At 37.8% G+C, this 20,239-nt stretch overlaps 1 protein-coding gene across 4 annotated transcripts in view; it reads right to left on the reverse strand.

Moving 5' to 3' along the window:
* Nucleotides 1-20,239, reverse strand: part of LOC131155772 (SH3 domain-containing protein 1-like) — a 39,532-nt gene that overhangs the window by 12,828 nt on the left and 6,465 nt on the right. For 2 of the 4 annotated variants that reach the window (XM_058109164.1, XM_058109163.1), the window contains exons 2-8: nucleotides 9,777-9,890; nucleotides 9,565-9,634; nucleotides 9,339-9,487; nucleotides 3,433-3,534; nucleotides 3,161-3,361; nucleotides 2,182-2,244; nucleotides 1,856-1,948 (exon numbers count right to left, since the gene is read on the reverse strand). In XM_058109164.1, coding sequence (XP_057965147.1) covers nucleotides 1,856-1,948; nucleotides 2,182-2,244; nucleotides 3,161-3,361; nucleotides 3,433-3,534; nucleotides 9,339-9,487; nucleotides 9,565-9,634; nucleotides 9,777-9,890 — 792 coding nt within the window. Of the gene's footprint in view, nucleotides 1-1,855; nucleotides 2,003-2,181; nucleotides 2,245-3,160; nucleotides 3,362-3,432; nucleotides 3,535-9,338; nucleotides 9,488-9,564; nucleotides 9,635-9,776; nucleotides 9,891-20,239 lie in introns of all 4 variants that reach the window. The other 2 variants (XM_058109160.1, XM_058109162.1) reach the window with 1 other exon arrangement.

A 20,239-nucleotide genomic window follows, 5' to 3' on the forward strand; every position in this document is an offset into this window, starting at 1 on the left:
AACTTAAATGCAGGCATGCATGTGTATGAATGCATTAGATAAACACAAATATGCATATGTGCACGTCTGTACCCCTCAGCTACTCTCACACTCCTCAATTACCAGTACATTAAAGCCTTGCCAAGCCAATTGTGGGGCTAAGTGCTGCTCCATACCCATCATAAGATACCAAGACCAGAGAATGAGTTGTCCCATTCTTCTACCACTCTAAATAAGAGTTTATTCCTAATCTTATATATATATATATATATATATATATATATATATATATATATATTGTGTATGGATCAAACAATACCCAATCAAATTGATTTTTTATAGAAAAAGAAATTTCATTAATAGGGAAATAATTTACAAGGAGGGAGAATAAGAAATCTCCCCCCAAAAAATATGGTTCAAACGAAAAATAAAAAAAATTAAAAAAACAGAAATCAAGCCAATCAATTCCTCCAATCCCTATTTAAATCCAGAAAACCAGCTTCCCCAAAAATTCCAAACCCAACACGTCATATAAGTCAAACATTGAATCTTTTCCCACACCAACGATGAATTGAACTTCTTCCCAGAAAAATCCGTGCGTTATGTTCCACCCATAAACCCCATAAACTGCACCCAATCAAATTGATATTTAAAAACATATAAAGGACATGGAAAGGGTAACTAACCTAATAGTTGTCTTGATGAAATACAAGACTAGCAGAATGTTAATGGTGAGTGTATGGCTAACTGGTTTTACACTAGGAGAACATAAACCCCATAAACTGCTCCCAATCAAATTGATATTTAAAAACGTATATAAAGGACATGGAAGGGTAACTAACCTAATAGTTGTCTTGATGAAATACAAGACTAACAGAATGTTAATGGTGAGTGTATGGCTAACTGGTTTTACACTAGGAGCACGCTAATCCTGGCTTCTCAATTAAGTGGTAAAATAATGAAAATTGATATGCCCTTTAGACCATAGGATATAAAATTGATATTCCCTTTAGACCATAGCATATAAAAGTGATGTTTCACTTGTACATAGCAAAACCCATTACCATCAATGTTCTTTTATCTAACACTAATGCATAAGAAGAAAATTAATCAGGGACAAAACTACTAAGTTTTAAGAGCCTGAAAGAAAGTAAAATCTCTGTGTTTTTTCCCTCAAAACAAAGCTCTCGAATGTTGGCAAATTTTAGAATTTTTTTTCCCACTCGGGGAAAGTAAAAAAGAGAGAGAGAAAATTTTTTCATCATTTTGTGTTATTTGAAAGTAATTAAGACTGTAAAAAATGCACAATTTCAGCTCATTCAAACTACACACTTTTCTAGCTTGTAGCAAAATATAACAAACCATGCATGAACATAACATTAAAAGCTCCAAAATAAAAATTGGAATAGACAAGAGATGATTCCTCTAAGTGGCAAAATTGGCTCTCACCAACATGCATGATGCATCTAATAACATAAATTAGCCATGGTGTAATAAGTGAATGCCAACATTTCCGCTACGAAGATGAAATATTAAAGTTCACAGAATTCAGTAGCATTTTTTTAATAAATTATAGCAATAAAATTCAATAGTATTAGACGCTGTTATACAGCAGACAACAACATAATGATTGTAGTTAAAAATGATATGACTGTAACTCTATCCATAAAACAGAGAACAGAAATATGTGAATAATGAAATCATGAAGCCTAGGGTAACATAAAAATTCAACCTTTTTTTTTTTTTTTTGCTATTTTTGTTGTTTGGGGGGGGGGGGGGGGTGGCTTTGTAAGGAAAAAAATCAACAGTTTAATGGTGAAAAACTACATTACATGCATTAGTAATCATACATCCACTAGAAATTCAAAGGCCTTACTTTTGCAATAAAGTGCATATCATTTTGATCCATAAGTTCTTCAGCATTTGACCCATTAAAATAAGTATCCTCATGTGTAGGATGCACATCTCTCTGCATTGTCAATGATTGTGATGAAGATTCACTTCGTTGTTTCTCTAGAATCATCTATCTCCAATAATGAATATTAAACAAAATTTCCCAGTTAGAACTCTCTCAGAGACCAAAAAATATGGTATAAAGAAAAATGAGGTAATATAGCTCCTAACAAAGGCATAACATGCTCCACGGAAGACAATATAATTTTTATAGTAAAGGATGTTGAGCTAGAGTGAGTAATTACAAACCTTGGCATGTAGCTTTTCTAAAATAGAAACAATGCTCTGATGATAAGATCTCTCAGCATCAACCTGCAAGTTGACTTCATCTGAGGTCCAGCTTCAGACAAGTACAATCAAAAAGTGGTAAAACAAGGAAGTTCTGATCCAAAATTCTATAGTTAGAATACAAAGAATTTGATTCAATTGCATATCATGAGGAATTCAAAGAACTGCTGCAAATACAGTACCAGGAAGTACCACTTGTGGTACCTCAATACCTATGGGATTATTTGCTACAATGGCAATTGGCACACACCACAAACACAGTCACTTCTCGTGGACTTTCATAACATTGCTGTGCAAAAAAGGGATACACATTTGAAATGGATGCGCAAGTTATTATATATATCATGAGTGTTACAGAAATGGATTTGACGAATTTCTTTCTTTATCCAAGAAAAGATATTTCTAGCTCGCACCATCCAATTGCCAAAAATTTCTACAATAAATTGGGTAGATCACTAGTATAGTTCCCTATCTATGATCCTTCTATAGTAATTTTATTCGAATATAGGAAGGATCCCTTAAATAGATAGAAATAGAAACATAAACAGAGCAGTTTTGAATGCCTTACAAAGTAACAAAAAAATATCAGTGAATCATTTTTCAGCCATTCATTGAATGATAAATGACCACAAGTGACAGGGATATACAAATTAGATAGTGGTAGATTCAATATTTAAAAATTGTATTTATAATGATTCGAAAACAACAACAAGAAGAAGCCCTAAGTCCCACTATGTGGGGTCGGCTATATGAATCCTTTTCTGCCAATTCACACAGTCAAGGGCATTTTCCTAGAATGATTAGAGAAGCTGAAAATAAATTTTTTAGCTGAAGTATCTGTAGTGATTACAGCTCCTTCAAATGCCGAGTTTTTTTCCTTTTTCAACAAGAATAAGCTTTGCAGGACAGAGGAAGTAAATTGATAAAGAAATAGACATGCCATCATAAGAAGCCTTTCTAATGTTATCCGTTGCTGCTGAGACTCTACTGCCAACATTGCAGCAGTTGCTTCTCGTCCAAGAGCCATCATAGCAGATTTGAGCTCAACCAATTTTGCTTCTGCACTTTGAAGTTTTGTGGAAGTCTCAGAAGGAACACCAGGATCCTTGGACTTGGATTGGCGCCTTAATACTTCAGCTGCCTAATAAGAAGATAAATTCAAGTATTTAACTCTTATGACACAACAAACCCAAATTTGACATCAAAGATTACCTGCACTTCCACCTCTTGGCGGAGGCTGTCGTAACGGTGAGTCAAGTGACGAGCATCTTCCAAAGGAGCTCCAGCTACTAATGACCGCAGTGGTTCAGAAACCTAGAGTTGAAGAAACATGTTAAAAATGCTATGCAAAATGAAATATAAAACTCTGGCAGAGGAGATTATCAAATGTGTAATCAGGGTTAATGAGCCTCATATGCCAAAATCTCCTTGAGATCCTGGTATAGTTCTTTGTATGCCCAATCCCTATAGACTCCCAAATGTCCATAAACCAAATTCTCCAATTGTGTCCCTTTATTCTATGAGGGTTTTTATCTTTTGAATGTGTTAGATTGCTGCTTTACCTAAAAGCTCACAACCAAACAATATATATCAAGATTTAACACTCCCCTGCAATAAACTAGCAATAAATAACACCAATTATAGGGAATAAATAATTTTTAAACACCACACAATAAAAGTGGGCAACAAGACTAGAACCTAGGACCTCCTGGTAAAAAGCTTTGATACCACGTTAGATTACCACTTTGCCTAAAAGCTTAAGCTATTAGATTGTGGGTCAACAATGTATATCAATCTTTAACTGTGAGATATTTTTTTCTTGAAATCTTAAAGATATAAATTTGATGAGATTATTTTCTTGATGGATGATAAATATTCTTTTGCTCCTCATCCTAAATTAAGTGCTTGAACCTGCGAAGGCAGTTCTGGTAATTTTTCACATGCATGTCTTCCCTGTCGCAGCAGTTGAAATCCCCTTTACTTTCGAGAAAGTAACTGGAAGGCTAAGATTTCCCTGAAAATTAAGGCATCTACTTAGAGCTTAATAATATGGTTTGTTGAAGGTGAGAAGGCCTAACAAGATATTAAGCAAGATATTTGTGTGATGTGCTTAAGTTTCTAAGGAGACAGGAGAGCACTTGCTTCTTCACTGTCTGGAAGCCAGGGAACTTTAATGTAAGCTTTTTGACACTTGTGGAGAGATGTGGCCATCTGGACCTGTCCTTGTGACTGAATTTATGAGAATTCCTAGAGCTTTGGTAAGAGTACAAAAGAGAGAGTTTTGGGCCAATGTTCCTGCTATTCTATTATTTTTGTCTTGTGAAAGGAATGGAATTGTATTACTCTTAAAAGTCACGTCATGTCTTCCTTCTTGCAGTGAGGTAGAGTGGTTTTTCTCACTGCTCTTTAGGTTTTTATTGAGATGCTTGGGGTTTTCTTTGACCGACTTACAAAGTGCTTCAAGGTAGATCAATCACAATTTTTCTTTCCTGTTGGACAATTTTGCTCCCCTGCTCGTGTGTTTTCTTCTTTTTCCTCACTAAATTTCTTTTAAAAAATCTCTCAATAAAGGGAGGAGAGAGTGTGAAGCCAGCAAAATGATGAGCTGGATATACTGATTTTTTCATTATCACGATTTTGCTGTTTTAAGAAGTATTAATAACCTAATCCCCATTATATCTTCATTTTTTAATTTTCAAAAATTATTTGGGGAAAAGTAAGCTTTACCTTGGATCAAAGGGCAAACAGCACCCTCTTAACTGGCATTACAACTTGCAGATACTTTAGGTTGCATACTTGGGGAAATCCCAATTAATTACTTGGTCTTCTCCCCTTGGCAACATCAGCAAAAGTCTTTTTTTTCTTTTATTAATATTTTTTTCTCAAGATCAAGTAAACTACTCAAAGATAAGGTATCATGGAATCCAATTGTTGAAAAGTTTGAGAAGAAACCAGCTGGGTGGAAAGCTCAACCTCTCTCCAGGAGGTTCGCATTAACTCTAAGCATTCTCTCCAGCCTCCCAGTTTATTTCTTATCCATACTTTTTATTCATAAGTTGATTCCTTTAAATCATGAACGAATTCAAAAAATGATTTTTGTAAAACATTAAGTACCATCTATGGAGTATTGTCAAACAATGTACTCCTAGAGGGGAGCTGGGAATTGAAGACCTATCTGTGTTCAATCAAGCCCTTTTTGAAAAAAAGTAGTGGTGGAAGTGACTGTCTTTGAAGAGTGATAACTAGGGGAAAATATGGCACATGAGGAATGGTTGGGTCTCCAACATGAGTAGAAGCCATAAAGTGGGCCTTTGGATGCTCATTTCTAAAGGTTAGGAAGATTTATTTGGCTTCATTTCCTTTGAGATGGGAGCCAGGCCTACTAACCTTTCAGCGAGATATTTGGTGTAGGAACTCTTAACACTCCACAACTAACTTCCCATTCTTTTGAGGCAGCCAATAAGGAAAAATTAGGGGCTGTTTGGTCTCACTATCAAACTTTACGGAAATTAAACCATTAAAAAAAACTGAATAAACAAAAAAAAACAAAAAGTAGAAAACTGAAAACGAACAATGGTTAATACTTCAAAAACTAGAACAAATTAAAAACCTCATTGAACTCATGTTGATTTTTGTCTTTTAATCAAATAATAACTAGAAGTGTAACTAAAATTATAAAAATGCCAAAAATATATAAGTTAAAAAATTTTATAATAAAAATAAAAAATAATTTTAATTAATCTATTTCTAAATTCACATTTTAGTACTCCAACAACAATTTTATTGTACATGACAATTGAAAAATGGTAAAAATGATTTTTGGTAAAAATGATTTTTCGATTGACTTATTTTTTCAAATGTTTAGAAAATTTATGGCTATTTTTATTTTAATTGTATTTAAATTCATACCACCATTGAATTAATTTTTTTTAATTCTGTATCGAATGAATGATTTAATCTATAGTGTCGATTTATGCATCAACCCAGCAAGCTATACTATGCAGCAGCAAAAAGGATTTTACGATATCTTCAAGGAACAAGGAAATTTGGCATTAGATATATGAAAGAAAAAGAGAACAGGTATTAGAGTAATGTAGCATTGCCATAACTGACAAAAAAAAAAAAGATCTAGAGTGAAATTAGCAATGGAAACAAAAAACTAACATAAACAAATGCGTTCTCATAGTCTGCTTCTTCAATGTGCAGTGACAAAATTTGAAAACAAAAAATAATAAATAAAAAAAAATGATATCAAACAGCCCCTTAGTAAGTGATTCTCTCTAATTCATGGGTGACATAGTGTCTTGGAGCACAATTTTCATCAAATATGCCAATTGGGAAGGGGCTAATTTCAATCTACATGTCCAATTTTCTATTTTTAAAAAAAATTAAAATATAACTGCCACAAAGACCAGGCAAGGTAAAATGAGAGCTACATGGAATTTAACTAATAGTGGTATATTTAGAGTGAATTGTCATTATAATGCTCTCTTGGCAAGTCAACACAGGGATGGTTTTCAATTATCATAACTCAAAACTTCCATTAGATAACCATTTTGGGAGGCTTAGGCACCCATCAAAGTTGCTTTATTTCCGCTTGGGAAGCCACTCATGCAAGTGAAGCAGAAGATTTTGATGTATCAATGTCACTTGTGCGAAAATGATAGGTGACTTTAGTAACTGACATTCTCCTCACAAATGTCTGTAAGTATATTCCAACTCCATGAGACTTGAGAATTTTCATGCAAAGGACAAGATCTGATTTATTCATCTCACTAGTTTTTGGTTTACTTGAGAGGAAAGGAACATTAAAGCTTTTAAAGCAGTGGTGTTGCCTCACCAAGCTATTTAAAAAATAAAAATGCTGGCTTCAAACTCGTCGTTTTTGGGAAGGGAAAAAAAAAAGTTGGATGGGGTCACTGTTACAATGATTATCCAAATTCACACCAGACACCTTTATTCAGCACATGGCCAATGAATGGGGCCTAGTGATGCAGGATAGCTTGGAAACCTTAAGCATGTGTGCTATTGTCCTGAAACAGTAATTCAACAGTATTGCAACAAAAGAAATTTTTTTTGGGGGAGGGGTGGGGGGTGTGGAGGGATGCGGAGAGAGATGAGTCATGCCTTCACCAACTCAAATAGCTTTCATTCTTAATAGTCAAAAGTCTAACAAAATATGACAACAAATGTATTTATAAACCCCTACACCTCGTGACAAAGCAAACTTGGAGACCATGTACACTTGGGGATCAAGTTAATATATGACTAATAAAGGTGTCTTCACACTATATGGGAGATTAGACGCCAATGAAAACAAAATAAACTCTTGTAAACACTAGAATCAATTAAGCTTGAACTAATAACCTAAATAAACCTACGACGCAGTAGAAATTGATAACAATTCTACCCATGAAGACAAGACACCTTAACATCTCTAAATTGCTATAATTGGAGTACGACAATAAGGTTCTTCATGGCAGTATCATTCTCCCCAATTTATTAAAACAGAAAAGGGAAAAAAATAAAAATAAAAACTTACCCTCCATCAAATCTCGGATCATTTACAGGTGAGGGCTTTATCCCTTTTAAAAAAAAGGTTTGATGATTGACAATGTATGGAGTTGTCGTGGCAGTTGGTCTGCCACTGATATCTCTAATGAACAATTGGCAAAAGCAAGACTCCAAATCATTGATTTTTCTAACAAACAGTAGCAAGCAAAAGAGAGACTTCTAACCCATGGATGTTGCTGTGTTTATGCCTCTTGTTAATTTCTCCCAGGAACAATCCAAGAAAGTTCGACACTGAAATTGTTTTCTCTAGTGAACATGCAACAAAAGTGAGATATGGAGGATTGTGGTAGTCGATAACTTTGGATCAGGGTTAGGCTCTGATACCAAATTCCACAACTTAGAAACCTAAGCAAAGGCCAGCCGGAATTGTATTGCAATGGGGATTTGAAAGCCAAGTAGAGGAATGGCTTAGGACTTGATGAGTATAAGAAATGAGCTTTCATTAGACATGCAGAGGAAGGAAAAATTTTGAGAATGTGTTCATGTGCTTTGAACAGTTACATGAGGATACTACAGCAAATAGAGAAATAATAGAGAGACAGAAAAGAGAGAAATCACTCTGGGCACTCATACTTTCAATAACTCAAATAATTCACATATCCATCAAACAAAGCTTACCAATTTATGATGGTTACAAATGTATTTATAGACTCTAATACTTGGTGATCAAGCAAACTCAGTAAGCATGGGGAGTGAGGTTACATATGATGAGTAAAGCTACGCGACTAATAGAGCAATCTTTAAGCTATATCAGACTATCACTTATATAAACTCTGGACTTGCAAGAAAACAAGCAACAAACAATGACAGATTAGGTTCTCCATGGCTGCATCGCCTACTTTAAGTTTCCTTTATCTTAGCAGGCTGCAGATTTTGTAGCATTTAAGTATTGTTTAGTTCTATTAAGTAGAGTTATTTGGGATATCTTATACTTGCTGGACATAGACCATAAACTTTGCTAACAAATATCTCTAAGTAGTTCTGTGAGTTCTCATTTAAAAATCAAAGCTTCTATTTTATTGAGTCCCTAGTCCTAGTAGAATTAGGAATCTTTTGAGATTCCATGCAGCAATTGTCATTCACAACACCACTATTCCAGTGTTATCTTATCCAGCCCTCAAATTCCTTTTTCCTATACCTTTGCAATCCAAATTCCTGCCCCTCAGCCTCCTATTAAATCACAGGCACTCATTCCTAACAATCTATTCCTAGTGTTATCTATTTTGGTATTAGAACCATAAAAACACCATGTCAATGTGCTAGGAAGGATATTTTCAGCAACAATGTGCTTTAAACTACTAACAATCACACACAACTAACAAATACCACTGGCACAAACAATTAGTTCACCTGAGTACACAGAATCACTGACACGCGTTATGAATGAACATAGGCATTCAAGATCTAAACTCCATACAAAAACAGAGGTAGCCACAAGCTATTTCAAAAATGCCCTACAGGTTCAGTTGTTCAGATGAGCATAACAAGAAACTCTGTATCACCTAAGTGCTACAAGTCATATAAATAAGCTAATTAAGACAAACCTGATCACCAAGAATAGCAATCAAAGTTTCCCTCTCTTCTTCCATGGAACTACGTGAGGTACCAAAGTGAAGAGCAACCCTTGCAAGAGGAGATTTTGCACTTCGATTTTCATTTCCAAATTTGCAACAATCTTCAGTCAATTTTCTCACTGGAAAATTTAAAGTAAAACTTTATGTCAGTGTTGTAATAAATGCAATATGCAAAAGAAACACAAACAATACTCACTTATCTCCATTTGCCTACAGCTTGTTGAAATAAAACCTTCCACAGCACGAACAATATCCCTTTGAAAATGCTGCACATCATAATTTAAGAATTTGCTAAGATAAAAGCATCATTGATTTGTTAGCTGAAGTAGCATCACAAGAATCATTCATCATATCAATATGTCCAAATTAATTCCAAGAACTATCAAGAAAAGGATTTCATAACTGTACCTTAGATACCCTCGTAGAGTTATATAGATTATGAAGAAGTCGGTGGCACTGAAGTTCCACATCATCAATCATTGTTGTTTCATTACCAAAACGTCCCAATTGTTTCAAAACTGCCTGCAAAATAATAAACATGTGATTTTTATTTTTATTTTTTTTGTTTGGGTGAGCAAAATGACCGTATGAATATAAAAGAATGGAAAAAATACACGTTTTTATGTTATGGAAAGCAGTCATAAGCCTACAAGGGATAATCCTTTCCCCAATATGCAAGTGGTGAATGTACCAGATCAGTGATTATCAAAATGGATTAACAAGAATAGAACATCGAAATTTTTCTTACATTCCATCTAGCTCTGACCAAGATTACAAGACTTTGGCCCACAGGACTCACAAGGTCCGCATGGAAAGAATTATACATTCAGGTTTAGCAGGATAAAATAATTCAAACCTGACATTATTTTCAGATAATCAACAGTCAAAGCAGATAACATGGCAGGCTCAATTAAACACATGTTTATCCCCTGAGTCACAAAGCAGCATTTGTGGTTTTAGCAAGGAAGTCATTCTGGGAATTAATACTAGCAAAGAAAGTGATGTGGCACGCTCTAGAAAAACACACTTTCGGTACCAACCCCAAAACATGAACCCTAATTTATTTGAACAATCAACCGGCCTCCAAAGGCAACAACCTACTAAATATAACAAATTAGTTTCCCCAATTGTAAAACACAAACTTTCCTAACTTGCTACAAAGAAACATTGCCAAAATCAAATCATAATAAATAAGAAATCAAATCAAAATCAAATCACATAATCAAATCTAAATCTAAATCTGGATATTTTCTTGAACAATATATATATGGCCCCCAGGTTGGTCCGAACCTCCACGATGAACACGCCCTCTCACCATCATTTTCCCCCACCATGAAAAAGTTCGATCTTGAATACTGATTGATAGAAGGTGGACTCCAATGGGAATGAGTCCAAAGCAACCCCACATCTTTGTATATAGACAGCATTGGGGATAACAGTTGAGATTGCAACTCATAATGGTTCCAACCAACCTTGATGCTCATAGCGTTCGCATAAGATCATAGATCATGTAATAGTCATAGTGCCAACTGCCAAGGTCTCCCCAACACTACGTCAACAGCAAGAAAATATTAAACGTAGTATCATAACTTGAAAAAGATCCCTCTCATAAACAAACTGCACAAGCAGATATCAAGTTCAACTCTGCTCTGATGTCGACAACGGCACATAATAGTTATAGGGATCCCCTACGCTTGATAACCTCTACACACCTAAAAATGCTCATTCAGCTTAGAAGATGGTTTCAGGCCTGGCTTTCTCACACCTTGGTGAAGAACAAAGCAAACATGCACTCACATCGACAGTTCACTGACAGAACCCTCTTCCTCACTGCTAGCGGAGTCCAAAGGTCTACCTAGATTATATATACATATGCCATAGACATAGACATCTTGTTGGGTGTGATCCCCATCAATAATTGATTAGTGACGTCCTTAACCATGCATAAATATTTTTTTTTTTTTAAAGTTGTATATCTATATAATATTCCCCAAACTATTTAATAACATTTTGAGAAGGATGGACAAAAATTTAGAAGACAAAAGATTTTTGGGAAAGAAGAAGACAATCAAAGATGATTGGGTAAAATGGAAAACCTAATCACAATCATAGGTCTCTCCCTCAATTTGTAATATATGTCAAAGTACATACCACTGACCACAATACCTTTTCTATCTCTCACTTGTTAACATAACATTCAACGCTAACAATGCTAAATAACTAAGATAACCATCAACATTCCCACTCAAGCTAAAGCATATATATCATATGCTCCTAGCTTGTTACAATTGAATTTAACACGAGCACCCCCCCCCCCCCCTTTTAGTAACTAAATCAGCAAGCTGCAAATCAGATTCAAGTGGTAATGAGTTTCTGCACAAGTTTCTCTCAAACAAAGTGGCAATCAACTTCAATATATTTTGTCCACTCATGAAAGACCGGGTTGGAGGCAATATGAATGGCAGCTTGATTATCACACATCAGCTCTATAGACTACAAATGTGGAAAACCCAGTTCTTACAACAGGTTCTCCAGCCAAATAAGTTCACATGTAGTGTCAGTCAAGGCCCTATACTCTAACTTAGCACTTGACCTAGCCACCACAATTTGTTTCTTACTCCTCCAAGAAACCAAATTTCCACCAACAAAGATATAGTACCTGATTGTGGATCTTCTATCTAAAGGTGATCTGGCCAAATTTGCATCAATATATCCCTGGATATGAGTGTGACTTCGATTCTGATATAAGAGACCTCTCCTAGGTGCACCTTTAAGATATCTCAAGATGTGAATTACTGCATCCCAGTGACTTGTTCTCGGTGAATCAAGAAACTAACTTACAACACTTGTTGCAAAAGATATATCCGGCCAATTGATCGTGACAAAATTCAGCTTTCTAACAAGTCTCTGATATCGTCCTGGGTTGGGCAACAGATCACCCATATCTAGCACTAGCTTACTATTAGGATCCATAGGTGTAGGATCCCAATAGTCCAATCTCATCTAAAAGATCAAGAACATACTTTTTGAGTGACAAGACGATTTCAATACAAGATCTTGATACTTCTATACCCAAGAAGTACTTCAATGGTCCCAAATCCTTTGTCTGAAATTTAGTCTACAGGAAATGCTTTAGGCTCTAAATACCTAGATCATCATCACCATTAATCACAATATCATCCACATACACCATAAGCAAAATCCTTCCAAATGGAATATGACGATATAATACGGAATGATCTATTGCACACTGTTGAAGGCAAAACTCAAATACTACAACACTAAAGCAACCAAACCATGCCCTCGAAGACTATTTTAAACCATATAGTGACTTCATCAACCAACACACTAAGCCAACTTCCCCCTGAGCAACAAACCTAGGTGGTTGCCCCATATAAACTTCCTCCTAAAGATCACCATGTAGGAAAGCATTCTTCACGTCTAACTGGTGTAAGGCCAACGATAGGTGGTGGCTAATGAGATGAACAAACGTATTGAGCCAAGTTTTGCTACAGGGGAGAATGTGTCTGAATAGTCTAGGCCATAAACCTAAGTATATCCTTTGGAAACAAGCCTTCAATCGAGCCAAGGAACCATATAGATTAACCTTCATAGTGTACACTGACCATAGACCTACCTTGAGGAAGACCCAAGTATCGTTATGTTGTAGAGCATACATTTCTTCCATCACTGCATTCCTCCACCTAGAATGGGAAAAGGCTTCAGAAATAGACAAGGAAGAGCAATAGAAGACAGATTACTAACAAAACAGTAGTATGAGGGTGACAAGAAATCATAAGAAACAAAATAAGAAATTGGATGTCAGGTAAAAGTGTGTTTACCTTTTCAAATAGCAATAGGATTATTAAGAGGATCAACCACTTGGGGAAGAGGATCATCTTACGAGGGAACTGGAGGCGTAGGAGTGGAAACTAGAGAAGGCTCTCCTCCTTTGAGTCGCCGTGTGTACACTTGCAGATTGAGACGATCCAAGCGACGAGAAGGACTCAAACCAGATGAAGATGCAAGAAGACTAGATTAAGGAAATAAGTTAGGATTAGGAAGGCCAAGCAAAGGAAGGGACTCATCAAGGTTAACATAACTCAAGGAATTAGAATAGTACAGTGTAGACTCAAAAAAGGTGACATTGGCAGAGACAAAGAATCAACGAAAAGTGGGACTATAACATCGATATCCTTTTTGAGTATAGGAATAACCCAAAAAAATACATTTATAGCACGAGGATCCAATTTAACCCTTCCTGGATTTAATTGATGAACGAAGGACACACAACCAAATATACAAGGAGGAAAGGAGAACAAAGGAGACTTAGAGAAGATAATTGAATATGGAATTTACCACCAAGGGCAAAAGATGGCATTTTATTGATGAGCAAGTAGTGAGCACAGCATCATGCCAAAAAACTTTGGGGACATTCATTTGATACAAAAAGGTTCAAGTGACTTCAAGAATATGTCTATTTTTCCGCTCTGCCAACTCCATTTTGTTGTGGGGTTTGGACATGAGATGACTGATGGATCATGCCAAAGTTTGACTAAAGTACTCTTTAGCATTATCACTACAAAGTATCTGGACTGGCATATCAAACTAAGTCCTTGTTTGAGAATAGAATGCACAAAAGATACTAAACAACTCAGAACAATCTTTCATTAAATACAACCAAGTCATTCTAGAGTAATCATCGACAAAAGTGACAAAGTATCGAAACCTCAACTTTGACATGACACGATTAGGACCCCAAACGTTGGAATCGACTAACATAAAAGGGCTAACAGCTCTTTTACTGACTCAAGAGGCTAATGAAACATGCTGACACTTTCCTAATTGACAAGACTCACAATGGAGGTTAGCACGGAGCTCAAAGTAGGGACTAGCTATTTTAACTTGTCCAATGATAGATGACCAAGGCAATAATGGGTTTGATGTGTCGTGGCAGCGGCACTACAAGAAATAAGAGAAGAGAACGACTCAAAGTAGTAAAGTCCACCAGCCTCACGTTCTGTGCCAATCGTCCTCCTTGTCTTCAGATCTTAAATAAGAATATAATCAAGAAAGAAGGTTACAGAGCAATTTAGTGACTTTGTAATTTTACTAACGGACATGAGATCAAAGGGGGATTTAGGAATGTAGAGAACAGAAGAAAGAGAGATGGGGAGAGTAGGATTCACTGTTCCTATTCCCCTACTAGCAGTAGTGGACCCATTAGAAAAGGTAACTCGAGGTAGATTTGTAGAATATTAGAGAATAGAAAAGGAGTTGGTGACACTTGTCATATGGGCAATAGAGGCAGAGTCGAAAATCCAATGATTAGTGGGAGAGATACTAGATGATAGACAAAATGTATGGTTACTTTTTTAGCAAAAGGTGCAATGTGATCAGATGCTTGTTGGGATGTCTAATTGTTGTTCCCAACTACCTGGCTCTGGCTCTGATACCAATTGTTGGTGAAACAATCGGCGCTCTAATACCAATTTTCGGTGCCAAGTGTGCGCAAAGGAAGATCTCACATGAACTCTCACAAAACAATCAATGGAACAAGCAAGCAAGCACTCGATGATGAACTATACTAAACAAGCAATCACTCAACAATGAGAATCAATGAAAGCAATAACCAAAAACACAAGAATTTACGTGGTTCGGAAATTTGCCTACGTCCACGGGAGCAACGGTTGTTTTTTCACTATCTCAATGAAGCTTACAAAGCTTTTGAAGCTTACATCAAGCTTACCCCCGTAGGGTTACATAACAATGATTAAATACTAATCTAATGCATACAGAAGACCTCTAGTATATCTAAAACACTTCTGTAGCGATCCCCGGAGGAAATTCCTCCAAAAACCCCCAATCTAGTAGTCTCCGATTCGAAAATCCGTGACGTCCGCAAGTGTAACAGTCGATGGTTTTCCCTCAATCCTACCATCCTGCATCTCTCTCTTGTTCCTCGCTTCACAATGCTTTCCCGGTACATGCATTCCACTCAAAATATGAGTCACATCCCCAACAATCTCCACCTTGGCAAATATCCACCACCTAGGAGAAATCTAAAAGCATAACTCCACTGCTCCACCCGAGCCAGTAAACTGGGACCTGTCACCTGTCTAACACCTGGAGACGTAAATTAAGTCCAAGCAATGTTTGAACTTGTCCGTGGTAACACGAACTTCACCTAACTAAACACCCAGCTCCTTGAACAATCCTCTAAACCAGAAAGCTACCTTGGCAGCCTCAGTCACTGCCAAGAACTCCGATCCAGTTGTACTAGCGCAACTGAAGATTGTACCTTGAACTTCCAACAATTAGGCCTTCCCACAACATACCTCGTTGTAGGCCTCCTGTCATCCAAGTCCCCTGTGTAGTCTGCATCTGCGAACCTCACAACTAACGAATCATTTTGTTGCTCGCCAAAGTACCTCATTGCACTGGTGTAGGAAACCTTTGACACGTCCCGAACATCATCGTCTGTCCTTGAGTACTGAGCAATAAGCTGTTTACTTTGATTCGCCAACGGTGTACCAATGACCGGTTTAACATTAACTATGTTAAACCTCTCCAACACCTGAACCACAAAACCACCCTGAGATAACCACAATCTCCATATAGTTTTGTCCATACAGCCACCCTGAGATAACACCAATCTCCCAGCAGCTATGACCACAAAATCACCTTGAGATAATCCTAATCTCTCTGTAACTTTATCCTTACGAATCTCCAACCCAAGAATCCTATTGGCAGCGCACCCAAAACCTTCATGTCAACTTCCTTTCTCAACAGAGTCTCTGACTGGTTTACCTCAGTCAAAACCTTCCCAGCAATTGGCATGTCACTCACATAAAACAACAGAATAATTGCCCACTTGCATCCTATCTTCCTCTCCCCCTCTGGGAGCTCCACCAACCCCCCCGAGGTCTGATTCTTATATTGTAACTCCATCTCCTCCACCATGGCCAATATCCACCTACCCTTCTCTTGGTCGTGCACTGCCTCCTAAAAGTTAGTAGGATCCTTCCTGGTAGTAATGGATGCATAAGACATCAAATCTTTATATCTGGGCAATGAGCTGATAGGGCCTCTGAGCCCATTGTGATCCTGCTAGTCTCCCGAGCTTGAACTCCCTGCATTATGACCAATGTCATCTCTGCCCTAAGTCTGTAGCTCCACCTGCATCACAATCTCCTTTCAACTCTAGTTTATCCTGTGATACTGCAAGTCTCCTGAACTAGAACTCCCTACACATCTACCCTGAGTCTCGAACTCCACCTACACAACAAGCTCATTGCTACTACTGCAGCTTTCTGGCACCTATTTCTCTTCATCTACTTAAGTACACTGCCCCATGGCTTTAACACCTAAAACCATGTCTCCACCAATCGCCACCCTGTTTGTCGTTGGGTCACGCAGCTTGAACCCATCTTTCTTATATACCAAAAAGATGTATCGTCCAAACATCACACTAAGTCTAGATCCTACCTCACTAGAAACGTGCATGGCTGGACCTCCAAACTCTCTCAAACCAAAGAAGTCTACCGCATAACCTATCCAAGTCTCTCCTGCAACTCTTCCATCTAGTGATACCTTTGGCGATCGATTAATAGAGAAACACGTCATACTTACTAACTTTACCAAGAAGTTCCTTGCAAATCCTACATACATCATGCCCTGCTCACAAAACTCCTTGAACACCAGCGTACTCAGCCCCAATATCTGATCTAAGGAACTCTCTCCCTGTCTGGTACTCCACCTCAGCCACAAGTTATACCTGGCAAACTTCTCGAACTTCTGCCGCATGAGATACCCCCAAACCTTTCCTGATAACCTCACGAAGTACCCATGTCCGACTCATGATGCCACTCTCACCGGTCCCCAAACATCCATAACAATGTAGTTAAGAACACCCTCCATTTTGTATGTGGTTTTATTACACAAAACGATATAATCTGACTCAAACTCTCAACTGCAACTCCACCTACAACTGTGTTACCCTGCAGCGCATAGAGATTCCCTATTATCCTCTATCACTTCATCACCATCGAGACGCCATCACACACCATCATCGTCCCACCTTAAGACTTGTAACTATACCCGTTACAACCCAAAGTACCCAATGATATTACATTTTTCCGTAGATCAGGTACATGTCTTACCCCACATAATGTCCTTACCACACCATCATACATCTTGATCCTCATATCCCCCATTCCGACAACTTTGCAAACCAGATTGTTTCCCATCAGAACAGAACCAGAACTCACCAATTCGTAATCGATGAACCAGGCTTTATTGGGCTTCATGTGAAAAGAACATCCCGAGTCTAGGATCAAAGAACCCATGAGGTGTTATGAACCTGACGAAACAGAAAGCATCTCACAATCACTGCTCCCTGAGTCCCCTTCTTCCACTATATTAGCAGATTTTGACGAACCCTCTTGAGTTTTTGCCTTTCCCTTCTCCCACTCCGGACACTCCGATTTTATGTGCCCTAGTTTCCCGCACTTAAAACAGCAAACGTCCTTCCTCCTCCTAGACTACGACTGAGTTTTATTACTACTCATTCCGCCCCAGGGCTTGCCTCTCCCACGATCCTGATTACCCTTCACCAAGAGTCCTTCACCATGTGAACCCTCATCGCTGGTCTTCTTCCTCTGATGGGAACCCAACAATGCACTCGTTTTGTCCTCCAACTCCAGGGTTTCTTTCCCCCAAGTCAACGTCATAACCAAATTCTCGTATGTAGGCAACGTAGGTAGGGAATTCAACAGCATCAACGCTTTGTCCTCTTCCTCGAACTTCACATCAACTCGCCCTAGATCACTAATGATCCAATTAAATGTGTTGATGTATTGAGTCAAGTATGAACCTTCTGCCATCTTAAGCCAATATAATTTTTGCTTAAGAAACAACTTGTTCGTCAATGACTTGGACATGTACCGACGCTCCAATTTCAGCCAAACCACTGCCAGTGATTCCTCATCCATGACGGGATACAACACGTCATCGGCCAGACATAACCTAATAGTGGACACAGCTCTCGCTTCCAACTTGCATCATCCATGTCTTCTGGCTTCTTTCCATATAGACCCTTCACCATCCCTTGTTGCACCAGCAAGTCCTTCACCCTCCTTTGCCAAAGTCCGAAGTTCCCCGTTCCATCAAATTTACCAACCTTGAACCTCACAGAAGAAATCCCAGCCATTGTGAACCAATAGCTCTGATACCAATTGTTGTTCCCGACTACCTAGCTCTAATACCAATTTTTGGTGAAAACAATCGGCACTCTGTTACAAATTATTGGTGCCAAGTGTGCATAGCCGAAGACCTCACACGAACTCTCACGAAACAATCAATGTAACAAGCAAGCAAGCACTCAATAATGAACTATACTAAACAAGCAATCACCAACAACTGGTATCAGAGCCAGGTAGTCGGGAACAACACTAATACTATAGGAACTTTAAAATTCTCTTCCTCTATGACAGCTATAGTACATTGTTCACTTAAACAAGTAACTGGTGAGGTAGACACATTTTTGGAATTTGGGAACTCCATCCCAACACACATACAACCTCGACAGAGCAGCAAATCAAAAATACACAGCAGGCACCATGTTTTTAGAATTCACCAACTTGATCCCAACATACACAATCTTCAACAACCAATGCAAACCACTATGCCACAACATACAAATCAAAAACACAGCAGATACCACTGTTTCAGGCTCAATAAACTCAATAAACATTGACAAACTGCTTTGAGAAGCATCAAACAACCATTCCTCGGACGTCGTAAAAATGGTGAGATCTTTGGACAAAAAGCATCACGAAAAACTTCAATAATATGTTTATAGAAGGATTCGAGCACTACTGGAAGAATTCAGGCCAGAAAAATGCCTGAAGTGGGCTTCACACGCTGGCATGTGGGGTCAGCCTTGGCAGCCTTCAACCGGCGCGTGAGGGTGCGTGGGGAAGCTTCTGGAGATGAGATTTCAGTTGTGGGGGGGGGGGGGGGGAGACCAACAGTGTCTGTGGATGACTATGGTATTGTTTTTGCAAAATCTATAGTGGATTTTATGTTCCTGAACTGGCAGTGTCGCCCAAGAATTTTCCCATGACTGCTCTGGCTTCCGGCAGCTGCTGGCTGTTTTTTAGGGACATGGTGTAGCTGGAAATTCTTCTATGATGGTAGACATGCAGTGGATCTAGGGTTTTAGGCTTCAGTTTGATGGTGGCTGTGACAATTAGGGTTTAGGTCTCAGAATCATGCTCTGATACCATGTTGAATAATTGGATAAAATGGAAGACCTAATCACAATGATAGGTCTCTCCCTCTATTTACAATATATGTGAAAAGTACATACCAATGACCATAATACCCTTACTAATTCTCACTTGTTAACATAACACTCACTAACAATGCTAAATGACTAAGATAACCATCAACAGATGAAAAGAACAGAAAGAATAAGGACTAATAAGCCCATAGTTGTTCCAAAACCACGAAATATTTTCGTGAAATCATGACTAAGTCATCATACATGGAAACATTTCCACAACAGAAGTTTAAAGATTTCAGTTGTGAGTTTGTGGAATCTTGCAAAAAGCCTCAAACTCCAGTTTTAATTGTTTATGCAGAAGTTCTCTAAGAAACTTCCAGAAGAGATGCCCCAAGTTGTCAAGTGATGAGACTCAGCATTTTGTCTGCAGCTTTGAATATTGGTACTCTGTCTAAATCACGGTCAAATATTAGACAACAGATATTGGGTGATAGGTTGTATTCTTCATTTAACTTCTAAAGAGTTTCATTTAAAAATAGTAATTTAATAAAAATATGTATTGCCAGTTTCCACTTGTCCAAAT

Source organism: Malania oleifera, chromosome 5, assembly GCF_029873635.1.
Source record: "Malania oleifera isolate guangnan ecotype guangnan chromosome 5, ASM2987363v1, whole genome shotgun sequence".
Classification (NCBI taxonomy): domain Eukaryota; kingdom Viridiplantae; phylum Streptophyta; class Magnoliopsida; order Santalales; family Ximeniaceae; genus Malania; species Malania oleifera.